Below are 13,054 nucleotides of genomic sequence, written 5' to 3'. Positions count from 1 at the left end.
GTGATTAATGCAATAGAGGGATGTCAAATGGAATGAACCAAGGTTCAATATTCATGATTTATGAAAGGTAATTGTTAGAGTTGTGACATTTACCTTTAGTTGGATGATAACATTTTCCATAAAGTTATCATAAAGTTCATCTATTAAAGGCCTACACTCCCAACAAATAAGATTCTCACGCATAAAGGCGTGACTTTATTGATGCACACTGATGCTCCCTCTGTACCATATTATAATTTTTTTTTTTTTTAGTTGTTTGCATAATATTTTTTCTTAAATTATTTGTCCTTTAGAATAATATTTTAACACCTAAGAACACATATGAGATGATGCAGTCTCTTCTAGTTTATTTGGATCATACAATGTTCGTAAAGAATATCTGATTTACGCCAAAAAAAGATAGTATTTTGACAAATCTAACTATTCCACTAACTACTAGTATTAACAAGGGTGTTTAAAGAAATAAAATTTATTTTATTTTTAAAATCAAGGCAACTGATTATTTTCTTAATAAATGTGTAAAACTCAAATGGACACTTGAGACATAGACGGAGGGATTACAGATACAGGGATTACAGATACACCTAGAGAGTAGAGATTCAAAGATTCTTAGGCATGTTATGGATTGCAAGCAAAGCTTGTCTTGCATTTTTGCTCAATCTGCTTAAATTAAGCTTATGCAGTCCTTAGACTAAATTTAAGAACATTTTTTTAAAGGGTGTTGTTAACATGTGCATATAGGGCACATGTTAAGGTATCTTAATATAGAAATTTAATATTTAATGATACAAAAAATTAATGTTTAAAAAGTTAAAATTTAATGCTTCAACATTTAATACTTTCTATTTTTGTTTCCTTAACATGTGCCCTTGGTGCACATGTTAACATTCTCCTTTTTTAAAAGCTTTTCCACTGTGGATAAGATTGGAGAAAATAATGTTAAATTTTAATGAAGACATAGTACGCACATGTCTCGAGGAATTGCCATAAAAGAAGCAACACGTACTAAATTTAGCCATGTGCTATTGTTCGTGCAGTTTTCGTATTCATGCTCTGCTACTTGCTAGTATACTGCAAAACTTGACAATACATTTTTGAATAAATTTAGCTCACGGGTTTTTGCACTACTAGAAAAAACAGATTTAGCCTCCAAAATTAGCGTCGGCCACCAACACCGACGCTATTAGCGTCGGAGTAGAGTCGATCTTTCACACGCTAGACAGTCTTTTGATTTTACATTTATTTTTTAAAAAGGTAGCGTCGCTCGATCCGACTCTAAGTAGTAAGAGCTTCGGCCAGGTATTTTCTGAAATTCGTAGAGTCGGCTCATCCGACGCTAGGATTTTTTCGAGTAAAGTTTTAAAATTATTTTTTTTGTTTAAAAATAAAAGATAGTCTATTTCATTCATCACTAACATTTTTCCCCATGAATTGACAAACAGATTAAGGGGGTGTATTGGATTAAGATTTCACAAGACAATTTTAGCAAAAAAAATCTTGAAGATTTTAAAAGACTTTGTGAGATTGTATTGATTTTATGAGATTTTAGAAGACTTTTTTGAATGACTTTTTCAATCAAGATTCTTAACACAAGAATTTGTTAGACTTTATCACACAGACTTTTGAGATTTTGAAGTACTTTATAGACTTTTAAGATTTAAATGAGTCAATAAATTCGATATAAATTCCTTCTAAAATAATAATGAATCAATCAATGAAAATTAATTTTTCCTTAAAAAAATCAACAATCATTAATATAATAAAAAAATCAATGAATAAACAAAAATATGCATGCTCAAAAAAAATCAATGAATAAACAAAAATATATATGCATGCTCAAAAAACGCAAAAAGAAAAAAATCCTTATCATGAACATCTAGAATAAGGAGATATACTTACTTACACATATCATCATTTCAACTATCCCAAATTTATTCCCCTAAATCCTTATACGTTATATACATATTTTTGCTGTTAAAAAACAAAATCCCAATTTTTGGGTCTTTGACATTAATTTTACGGGCACAATACCAAAATTAGTCCTTAGATTTAAAATTACGAACAAGGTTACGTTGCTATTGTTGAAACATGTTGTTGTTGTATATATTTTCAATGTCTATATCCTATAATGAATCGTGACACTATCTATGATAGCAGGACAACCATGAAGAGAAAACGTGATAGAGAGGTAAGGGAGAAAATATAAGCGATTATAAAAAACATGAGATAATCAGGAAACAAAATAGAAACATGAGGAAAGGTGAAAGAAATAAAAAAAAATGAGAATCCATCAAAATCTCATGATATGAGGAAAGACTTTTTGTAGCTCAAAATTTACTAAAAAGTCCATCAAAATCCATTAAAATCCTATTTTTTAAACAATTCATCGAAATTAGAATACTTTTGAATACCACAAGACTTTTTGTAAGTTGTAAAGAGTCTTGATTGAATACCACTAGACTTTTTTAAAGTCTTTTAAAATCCTAATTGAATACCACTAGACTTTTTTAAAGTCTTTTAAAATCCTAATTGAATACCACATGATTTTGTCATATAAAAAAGTCTTTTAAAATCCATTGAAATCCTAATTGAATACACCCTCGTAAATTTGTTAATTAAAAAAAGCTGACTATTTTTTTTTGGCAAATGCTAACATGTGCCCCAAGGACACATTTTAAGGTGCATTTAATTAACTAATATTTCATTTAATTTACTTTAAAAATAGTAATAATCAACTCTATTAATTAAAAGATATGGTCCACTATATTTATTACCTATTTAAGAGAATTGGAAAGAAAAAATATTATATGCTGCCAAATTTAATTTATGATGACGCGCATGATTATACAACCATAATTATATGATTCCAATTTTTGTTTGTTAACAATCAGGCTTATAGTACTCCCGGTAATACTACTTAATTAATGATGTCTTGTGTTTTTTGCTTTTTCTCGGTGAACAAGACCAAATATTATAGTATTATGTTGTAATGGTAACGATTGTTAGTACTATTTTAGCTTTTGAATTGCTAATATGTTTTAGAATTTTATAATACTTACTTATAATTTAATTTTTTTTTCAACTTAAAAAAAGGTTTGACAAAAAAAAAAAGCTTAATTTGTAGCAAATTTTTTTTTGACCAAACGCGTGATCATACATCAAGTATTTGGCAAGTATCATATTTTGTCTATGCAATTTTTTTAAATGGGTAATAAATATAGTGGACTATATCTTTTAATTAATAAAGTTGATTATTACTATTTTTGAAGTATATTAAATGAGATATTAGTTAATTAAATGCACCTTAAAATGTGCCCTTAGGGCACATGTTAGCAGAATTTTTTTTTTTACAAATGTGTTAACCTATAGTTAAATATAAAATAATAAAAATATAACAAAACTAGTAGATCTTCCCAGTGTTCTCTTCTATGCGAAAATCCTTATCCCTCTTTTCACTAAAACCCTTTTCCTCTTTCTCTTTTCACGCATCATACCTTCACCCTCCCTTCACCACTTCCCCAATCATTACGTTGTTGAGCTAAGTGTACGTTTTAGAGCCGTCATCTTCTCATTCTGTCGATTCTGTAAATTCTGTAAGTTTACAAATTTGGTTCAATTTCTCTTTTGATTATAGTCTTCTCCTCATTCTTTAATGGATTCTGATTCCAATTTCAATTTTTCATCCAAACCCTAATATTCATATGAACCCTAAATATGGATTAGTTCTCTCTTGTTACAAATTTCAATTTTTCATTGTTTATTGTTCAAATTTCATTCTCAATTTACAATAGATTTATCTTATAATTATCAATTTGTATATAAGTTCTGTACATACAATCTATATATATATAAGAAACCAATGTGCCCTGAAAAAACCTAAAATACCCATATCTAAAAATTTGACACCACATCAAAAAACCTAAAATGCCCCTAACTAACAAAAATCAGAAAACAAAGTCTCTCCTAAATTTGGTCCAAGGTAAATTTGCAAGTTTTGGTTAGGTTTGCATCCTCCGTCTTTTGCTCAACAAAAAAAAGAAAATAAAAGAAAAATCTTTTTTTTTTTTTCTGAGGATTGGGCTTATAATAAATACTGGTCTTTTTATCATGGGCCGACAAGGAAACTAACGGCAAACAAAAGCACGGCGAAGTTACAGCTTCTCACAAAATTGGAATTCTTAAAGCACCTATCTCGTGGGTGTTGTTTTGCCACCCGAACAGTTTTTGGGTTTAGGTTTGAGTTTAGGTGATGATTTCGATTTTCGGGTGTGAGTTTGATAAGTGTCAAACCAACACCCATGGACGCCCGTTGCCATCCCTAAACCTCACCGATAATCATCTTTCACTTTTTTGATGTTTCAATGTCAACTCCAAAATTCTGCTATGCTAAAAATCAAAACCAGTAGTAACTTCTCCAAGTCAAAATTTTCCCCACAAATTAACACTCATTTCCACAACAATGCATTTTCCTTCACTTTCTGATTCTCGATAACCTTTCTCTGTCATGAACGCTGTGTTCTCCCACCTCTCATCATTCACAGCTACTATACTCGGAAGAACAACAACTCGAATCATCGCTAACGGAATTCCTAACCGTTTCTCATTCCCAAGAAAATCACACTATTCTTCCAGTATTAGGTCTTTTCGTTCAGAATTCGTATTATCGACGGTTACTCGCTGCTATTCCACTAGAAAAGGGCGCAAAAGTAGTTCTTATAAGTTGCAAAAAGTAGAGCCTGAAACGACGATGGATCATGAAAAGGATGATGCGGTTTATGTTGTAAGGAAAGGCGATGTTGTTGGAATTTATAGTAGTCTCAGTGATTCTCAAGCTCAAGTTGGATCTTCTGTAATTTTCTTATCAACTTTATTTCTATTTTTTATTTTTTATTTTTTAAAATTTATTTGAATTTTTTACTGTTGTAAAGTTTTTATTTTTTATGATTGGTAATAAAATTGATGGTGAGCAGAAAAATGTTTGGTTGAAAATCTAGATAGTGGTGTGAGTAACTTGCATTATGCTCGATGCCTGGCTTGGGCATGCAGCATCGTTAAAACTCCGAGGAGAGTTTGCTGCCCATTTGGGTCCCAAAAGGCTCGTGGCATTAGTCTTTGTAGTTGCGCGCAGAAGATACCTGGTTTACGCCAGCATTATGTATGCTTAGAACTGTGTTCGTTTGACACACTGAAACAATAGTTTTGATGTTTAACGCGTAATTCTCATACATGGTTAATTTAATTATGTTTGGTGAATGATGTTAATGAATATAAAAAGACGCAATGATTTGTTAATTATGTATATATTTTGACACAATTTGGATGGTCAACGGATATCCTGTATATTTGAACACGTGGAAATCCTGGTTAATACATTCGGTGGATGGTTAGTGAGGTTCAACACCTTGTTATATTTGTTGATCATCTGCTGAATGTAATTAACCACATATTTAAAATTCGTAAACCATCCAAATTGTTGTTAAATTTGTGTTTCAAAATATCTTTTTTTTTGTTATGCTTATGATCTCTGCGGGCACGACTTTCTGTTGCTATTGCTAGTTTTGAAATTGGCTTTTTCTTTAATGCTGAAACTTAGCTGCTTGATTGGACGCAGTAGTTGTTGATTTGAGAGCATTATTATGTTGTTTTGTGTTTGTTGTTTTGTTTCCATTTCCTTATGTCAAAATTGAAAAGTAATCTTCAAAGGTTTTTAAGGATGAGTTATTGATGTTTCTGTTCTGTTAGGTATGTGATCCTCCTGTTAGTGTATACAAGGGGTATTCGATGTCAAAGGAAACCGAGGAATATCTTCTCTCGCATGGGCTAAAGAATGCTTTATACACAATTAGAGCCTCTGATTTGAACGAGGATTTGTTTGGCACACTCGTTCCTTGTCCTTTCCAGGTAAATAGCAGTTTCAATGTGTTTGATTTTCTCTTCTTTAATGATGAATGATCTTCTCTAGAAAAATAGGAAGGGAAAAGGTTATTTTTGAGTTGAAGAGTGAAAACTTGTATCAACCTCTAAAAGTTTTTTTTTTCATGTTTAAAATAAGCCTGTATCCTTGATTCACCGTATTTGTATCCTTAACTGTGAGTTGAAGACATTCAATGAAATGTTTTGAATTGGTAGCAAAATGTGCTCTCAGATAACGTAAATCACATGGAAATTTGTAGGGCATTGGTGGTTGATGGGAGTAATTATAATAATTCCTCTTTCACTTTGAAATTCTTGCAAGACTAAATGTATAGAATCCTTTAAAATTTCCAATACATTTTCAATTATCAATTGCTAGATTCAGCTCCATCTTAATTGCAATTTTTGTAAAACCTATTTTGTGGTTACATCATAAAAAACCAGTTAGTAGATACTAGATAATAGTATTTTGTGTTGAAAATACTTTTCAAGATAGTATTCTATATTATAGCTCGCACATTTCTGTTCCCTTGATGTGTGCTTTCTTGCTACCTTAAATGTAGTTTTAGGTTTGTTTATGAAGAAAATCTGAATATTTACTATGTGTCTCAGGATCCTTCTTCTACCAAAGGAACCACATCAAATGCAGATACATCTAAAAAGAGAGCTCTAGAAATGCTTGAACAAGATAATGTGGTAAGCTTAGTACCACATGAATTTATTACATGCTTATCAGGAAGGCAAAGATTCAGGAATATGTATCTGTATGCTAAGATTTTATGTTTGACAGTTATAAATTATCAATTTGTCATGTCAGCAAGAAACCTCTATCGAGTCTAAAATTAGTCAACACATGAGAAAATCTTGTTGATATAAGTTATTAAGGACTTGTTTGGTTTGAGAGAATGTTTCTTGTTCTTACTAAAATTTACAAATTAACACCTAATTAGCACTTCATTGTTTCCAGAAATAGCACAAGGAAAACAAAAACTGGTTTTCATTGTATCTTATACATATTACCAGTATTTGGAAATAGGAAATAAAGTGAAAATAAGGTGGCACTTTTCTAATTATTAATGAAAACATAAATCATTTTCTCTAATAAGACATGCCGAAGGTCCTTGACATGATGGTTGGTGGTATTACCGTGTGATCAGGGTCACGGTTTGGGTATCTTTTCTTAATGTGTTGATTCTTCATAACTGGATGCACTATCCAAAAAAATTTCTGTAAATGTTTTAACATATAACTTTATTAACTGCTTAGCAGAAAGCAACTGGTTTGACATCCATCTCTGAAGATCCCTTGAGAAAGCAAGTCAAGTTAGATCGTGCTGCTGTGGGCGAAGCATCTTCACTTGCAAATGTAAGCAGAAACCATATTAATGCTCATGTATGCAAAATTATGTTAACTCAGGGTTCCCCTATTTCTACAACACTCGTTGGATGATTTTTTCCATATGAGGTGCTATTGTGCAACCATGGATATTTTAATCTGAAACGTGTGATAGTCAGGGCCAATGGAATTGTGTTGCTTTCCTTTTTGACTGAAGTTACTTTTTATGAGATCTTCCCGTATAGGATGTGGCTACTTGGGTCCTGTCTTAGTGTCTTTGCTCCTCAAAAAGTATTGACTGAAATGCATCTAACTCCCTTCAGTTATTGGTCAATTACTGAACCAAGACAATTTGTGATGGAGCACACAAGAAATTCGTATTGTGTAGTAAACGCTCTTTTAGAAAAATGAAAACCACCACGGGGTTGAAATCATAGCAACTGGTCTCCCTGAACTTGTCAAGTTTTGGAGCACAGGGGTTTTGTGCAACTTGTCAAGTGAAAACCACCACGGGGTTGAGGGTTGAAGGTTGAAGGGGTTCGCTGTATTTCATCCTAAGATATTGGATGCAATCAGGGATAGTTACATTATTTCGCAGTCGTTATTTTAATTGCAAACTCGAGAATCATAGGGTGGTCACTGGAGGCTCTCCGGTTGCTTTTGTTGATTTGTATCTTATAGAGTTTTGAATGAATCTTTTGATTAATTTTTTATGATTTATATTTGTATTCATAGTCATATGTCCTTGTGCAGAAGACTTGTATTGTTGAGTTTGATGGTGCGTCAAAAGGAAATCCTGGAAAAGCTGGTGCCGGAGCTATTCTGCGATCTAAAGATGGGAATTTGGTACATAACTTGCGTTTCTATGAATATACATAATTTTGTCTACCAAAAAAAAATGTATATACAACTCCGTCCCAAAATATAAGGGAAAATTGGTCAAACAAAGTTGATGTATTTAGTCCAAATTTTTGACCAATTTTCCCTTATATTTTGGGATGGAGGGAGTACATAATTTTCATACAAATATTGATCTCTTTAACTATTATTACTTTAAAGATTTATAAGGTTCGTGAAGGTGTGGGTATAGCAACAAACAATGTTGCTGAATATCGTGCAATGATATTGGGAATGAGATATGCTCTTAAAAAAGGATTCACCAGTATCTGTATACAAGGGGACTCTAAACTTGTCTGCATGCAGGTTTGCTATTTATATTCTTCTTTATGTTAAGTTTATTCTAACATAATTAAATGTTTATACGTTTTATTATAGTATATTTTCATTGTTTCTTTGGTTTTTGCTTCTTATAGCGCTTTAAACTTTTCCTTATTTTTGATTGAACATTTAAGAAAACTGTGTGTAAAATAAAAACATTATTGTGGTAAACTTGATTAATTTTGGGAGAATACTCGAAGCTTAAGTTCATAGACATTGCCTCTTTGGCGATGACACCTAGCATCCTTTCGAAGCACTTGATGCCAGGTTTCATTTCCGTTGGCAGTAGATGAGTTAGGTCCAACAAAACGCGTTATAGTGCTTTTTGAAACATGTTATTAGTACACATTGTTAAAAGAGTGGAACTGAGGAAAACATAATAGAATACTTTGCCGCCCCATTAAATTCTTTCTGTGCGCAAAACTCGCAATGAGTCTTCATACTCACTTTGAGGATTGAGCCATTATTTTTTCATCTGCTCACCTGGTTTTAGGGCTGAGCAAGAATGTTCAGACCGACCGAGACCCGTTAAAACTGCACAGGCCGACCGAGACTCGGGCGGGTTATATTGGGCTTCAGGTTGCCTGATAAGAAATTGTGGTTACAAGCAGTTGGCCATGGTCGGTGGCGGTTTTGAAATTTACTGGCTATCGATGGCCGAAACCGACCGCACTGGAGAAATTGTGGAACAAATATAGTTTTTATTACTGTAATATTATATTGAGAAATAAGGAATGAGCATGTCTCAAAGCCAGATTTAAGCTTCTCTTTTCGGTGAGCCTTTCTATACACCACGTGATACCCTTTCATTCATGTTGACATGTCTTATCCAAACAAAAGACTAGTAGTAGTACTACTTTTCAGACACAAAACTATTGACTCAAAAGTAAAACTACTACTCTATATAATATTTAATATAGTATCAAGAACATCTTCTTCTTCATCTTGTCATAGTTTTTGCTCTATTTTCATGGCCAAACAGTGTCTCATTTTACAATGGAGATGAAGGCAAGAACATCTTAACAATGGTGGTTAACCGAATTAACCCACCCGTGCAAACTGCCATTCGCTTAACCCGACAACCGACAAAACCGCTGCCATGTTTGGTCGGAAATGGGTACATATTTCAACACTTCGGTTTGCTTCATCTTTGCAATTTTGGAACCGAAACCGCCCGTATCCGACCATTGCTCAGCCCTACCTGGTTTTACCACTTCCTTTGTAACCAAAACATGGAAAATATTTGCTCCTCGAACAAATTAACATAGCCCTTAATGTCAACCCATATTTGTCTTGGCCTTTTAAAATTAGTATACTCTCACTGGTTTTGATAACCCTGAGTTTAAAATGAAAAGTACATTCAGAAAACCAATAGGTTGGTTGAGACATTGTTTTGCTTAAATGTTGGACAAAGTTGGTTTAAATTATCAAATTTTTCTGCTGCTCCATTAAGTTATCAAAAAAACTTAAAACAGACACTCTACAATACATCTCAGTATTAAGTTATAAAAAAAACTTAAAACTCATTGTGTTATTATCACATTACTTAACTCAAGTTTTCTTTGTCCATCCATTTGGCAGCAGCTAGCTGCATGCATGTTGCTTGGTGGTACTGATACATGAATACACTTTAAACACATATTTTCTAGTAGAGCAATGCTAGTGTCACACTCTTTTACACACTCCACTCCAATAATAATATGACATGTCATTCACTTATTTTGTTAAATAACCTACAACCGTTTCATTTTAAAGGAAGCAATTTGTTTTATCTTTATCATTTATTTTATATTAATTATTTATTTTAACTATTCATCTTCCTTATTCAAACAAGAAAATGTCTCTTCCTTCTGCAATGTCTCCATGGGAACACCCAAATTTTCTTCAAGTTCTGCAAGTTCAACAGCAAGACCCAAATTGACAAAAATTATTTGCATATTTCCCAAATTCCCATTGGAATTTAAATCAATCCACCAAAAGAATGGGTTCATATAGATCTGAAAGAAGGAAAAATAAAAAACTGCAACAAAAATGAATCTAACACCATTTCTGTCCACCGCTCTTCTCACGGAGCCGTAAGTGGACGTTACCGCTCATACAGCTACCAGCCGAGCAAAAATGGAACCAAGTCATTCTGTCATAAAAAATGATTTCCCTATCTCAAAAATGGTGTATATCACTCGCAACCAAAACAATAGCTTCAAGCATCAGGCACATAAAAGACGATAAGGTTTTGATGAGAAAGACAAATTGGAAAATGTTTTGTTGTATCGATCGCGGCCACTGTGTGTCTTTGTTGTATGGGGATGTGCAAGACAAATTGGAAAATGTTGGGAGTTTTTTTTTTTTTTTTCTTGTCATTATTTTGCGATACTTTTTCTCAAGACCTGAACAACCGGTTAACAGGTTGAAGAATAAAAAAGGTGAATGACATGGCAAAATTCTATTGGGGTGTGTTAAAAGAGTGTGTTAAAGAGTGTGGCCGTAGCATTGCTCTTTTCTAGTACGTACCATTGGGAACATGATAATGGAACAAACAAAAGATTCAAAGTAATTTGGCGTAAATCATGTTAGCCTCGAAAATGCAACTTAGTACATGAAAAGCATCTGAGTTCATCTAGGTGTTTTTTAAAATAATCCAATAGTGTTTGTCGTTGCAGGATATTCCTCCCTGAAAAACCTGCAGTACTTCTCTAGGGTGTATTCCTCTGATTCAAATATCTACTAAATATCATAAAATAACCAAAGAATCTCAATTGTTTACGTAATTACATTGAAGGCTTCTATACAGATCTAATAAATCCAAACACCATAATAATAAGCTTTTCCTGTTCTAAGTTGGAATAAGACAATCCAAAATAGAATAAAATCACTAAGAAAAATTAAAAGAAATATATACTTACAAAATTAAAACCCTTAACAAATGATAGAACAAAGTTAAAGTATTCTAATCCATTTCATTTTCATTTTCTAGCACATGGTCACTATCATTTACCGTTTGTTCCTCTTCAATGTTCCAACGCTACTGCTTGAAACAGATTGATGGTTCATGGAAGGTCAAGAATGAGAACTTGTCTACATTGTATAAGGTGGCCAAAGAACTCAAGGAAAAATTTGTGTCATTCAAGATCAGTCATGTTCTAAGGGTAGGTACCAGTTTACTGAACACTTGGTATATATTAATTTCATTTGGCTTTATAGTTTATATTAGCTATTTATCAAGTATCGTAATCTTGCAAATTATCTAAAGTAGGAGAAATAAGTGTTTTCAGTCAAAAAATGTGAACATGTAATGCCTTCTGGAACTTCTTAATGTTATAATTTTCCCCTTCAAAAGATTTGTTTATATGATACACAAATTGTTGGAACCCGCTCAACCTAAGGGTATTACCTATTTAGTATTTAATACTAAAAATCAATGAGATGAAGGTGGTAGTATTTAGCGCACGAATAGAATATATAATGATAAAGAATAGAATGGAGTACTTTTTTATTATTCTTAGTTCCAATCTTATAGTGGAACCAAAATATATTACTTTTTTAGCTCATGTCCAATTATATTCAAGTTAAAATTAACCAAACATAGAATGGAATCTATATGCTTTGTTCGTCCTTAGGTACACATCAACTAAATGCTATGCATTGCCTTCTTAGTGGTACAAATATGTTTTCATTGAATTCTATAAATGCACCAGCACCATCCCCTTTCTGGTTGAATTGGTTTTTTAAATCGCTATTTGTTGATGACATGATGTGCATAATTTCCTAGATGCTAATTCTACTTCCTAGACAGGCCTACTAAAGTCAAGTCCTTCATTGCATATGAATGGTTTTCCCTTTAGGAATCATCTGTTTAATGAATCACTTCTTTCCTTTGAGATTTAATGTGTCGGGAAAGGGCCTCATTTAAAACTTACACATGCACATTAATAAGACTCCGGATGCTTTTATTTGTGCTTCAAAAATAACTTTCTTGATTCCTTCCTTTGTCAAGAACTTCAACTCTGACGCTGATGCTCAAGCAAATTTGGCCATCCATCTTGCTGGTGAGCCTTTCAAAATCTTCAAACATTTGTTCAGATTTAATGTTCATGTACCTCTTTTCATTTGTATGTACTTATGTTAGACCTTTCTAAGCTTTTTCTCCTTTTACAGATGGCCAAGTTCAGGAAGAGTATGTAGGTTAATAATTTATTCATGGCAGTTAATGGTTATGTTTTGGGTTTGTGGCAGAATACCTACAATTTACGGATTCTTGTCACCGTTCTTTCAAACCTCAAGATCGAATAATTTTGAATTAGTCCTCTATCACTTGTCATGACCATTTGACTAATGTTTTGTAGTCCAATGTAGTTTTACTGATACAGGCTGGGCATTGGCCCCAGCAGCCAGCAGTGCCAATGGTAGTAATTTTTACCATCGGAGCTTTTCAATTTCTGTCAGGTTGTGGAGTGAAAGGTTCCCACTAGCCACTTGAAATTGGATTTTGTGATTTTCAAATTTTCATTCTTGGGATATATGGTAGACCAGAAACTCTTTATTGTCTATTGTAGACATGATTATTATTAGAATTAAATTATTACACTAA

The 13,054-nt window shown here is 32.8% G+C and overlaps 1 protein-coding gene across 5 annotated transcripts; it reads left to right on the top strand.

Moving 5' to 3' along the window:
* Nucleotides 1–3,394: 3,394 nt before the first annotated feature.
* On the top strand, nucleotides 3,395–13,054 carry LOC123884747. Of its 5 annotated transcripts, XM_045933934.1 has the most exons (10): nucleotides 3,395–3,584; nucleotides 4,121–4,849; nucleotides 5,743–5,901; nucleotides 6,526–6,609; nucleotides 7,183–7,278; nucleotides 8,002–8,094; nucleotides 8,308–8,451; nucleotides 11,505–11,612; nucleotides 12,461–12,512; nucleotides 12,622–13,054. In XM_045933934.1, exons 2-10 carry the CDS (start codon nucleotides 4,505–4,507, stop codon nucleotides 12,651–12,653), a joined length of 1,113 nt encoding a protein of 370 aa, XP_045789890.1. In that variant the 5' UTR covers nucleotides 3,395–3,584; nucleotides 4,121–4,504; the 3' UTR covers nucleotides 12,654–13,054. The 5 variants fall into 5 exon arrangements, with proteins under 5 accessions (XP_045789890.1, XP_045789889.1, XP_045789888.1 ...); XM_045933933.1 differs by lacking the exon at nucleotides 3,395–3,584 and having other exon boundaries at nucleotides 3,595–4,849; XM_045933932.1 differs by lacking the exon at nucleotides 3,395–3,584 and having other exon boundaries at nucleotides 3,595–4,849; nucleotides 7,180–7,278.

The sequence above is a fragment of the Trifolium pratense genome, linkage group LG5 (assembly GCF_020283565.1).
Source record: "Trifolium pratense cultivar HEN17-A07 linkage group LG5, ARS_RC_1.1, whole genome shotgun sequence".
NCBI classification, from domain to species: Eukaryota; Viridiplantae; Streptophyta; class Magnoliopsida; order Fabales; family Fabaceae; genus Trifolium; species Trifolium pratense.
The sequence above is the reverse complement of the archived record's forward strand: the minus strand, read 5'-3'. Positions and strand labels throughout refer to the sequence as shown.

Excerpts from the sequence above, each read along its gene's own strand:
- LOC123884747 (XM_045933932.1), top strand. The coding sequence starts at position 4,505 with ATGAACGCTGTGTTCTCCCACCTCTCATCATTCACAGCTACTATACTC. Across the intron at positions 4,850-5,742 it reads AAGCTCAAGTTGGATCTTCT|GTATGTGATCCTCCTGTTAG; the intron begins GTAATTTTCTTA and ends CTGTTCTGTTAG. Across the intron at positions 6,610-7,179 it reads TGCTTGAACAAGATAATGTG|CAGAAAGCAACTGGTTTGAC; the intron begins GTAAGCTTAGTA and ends TTAACTGCTTAG.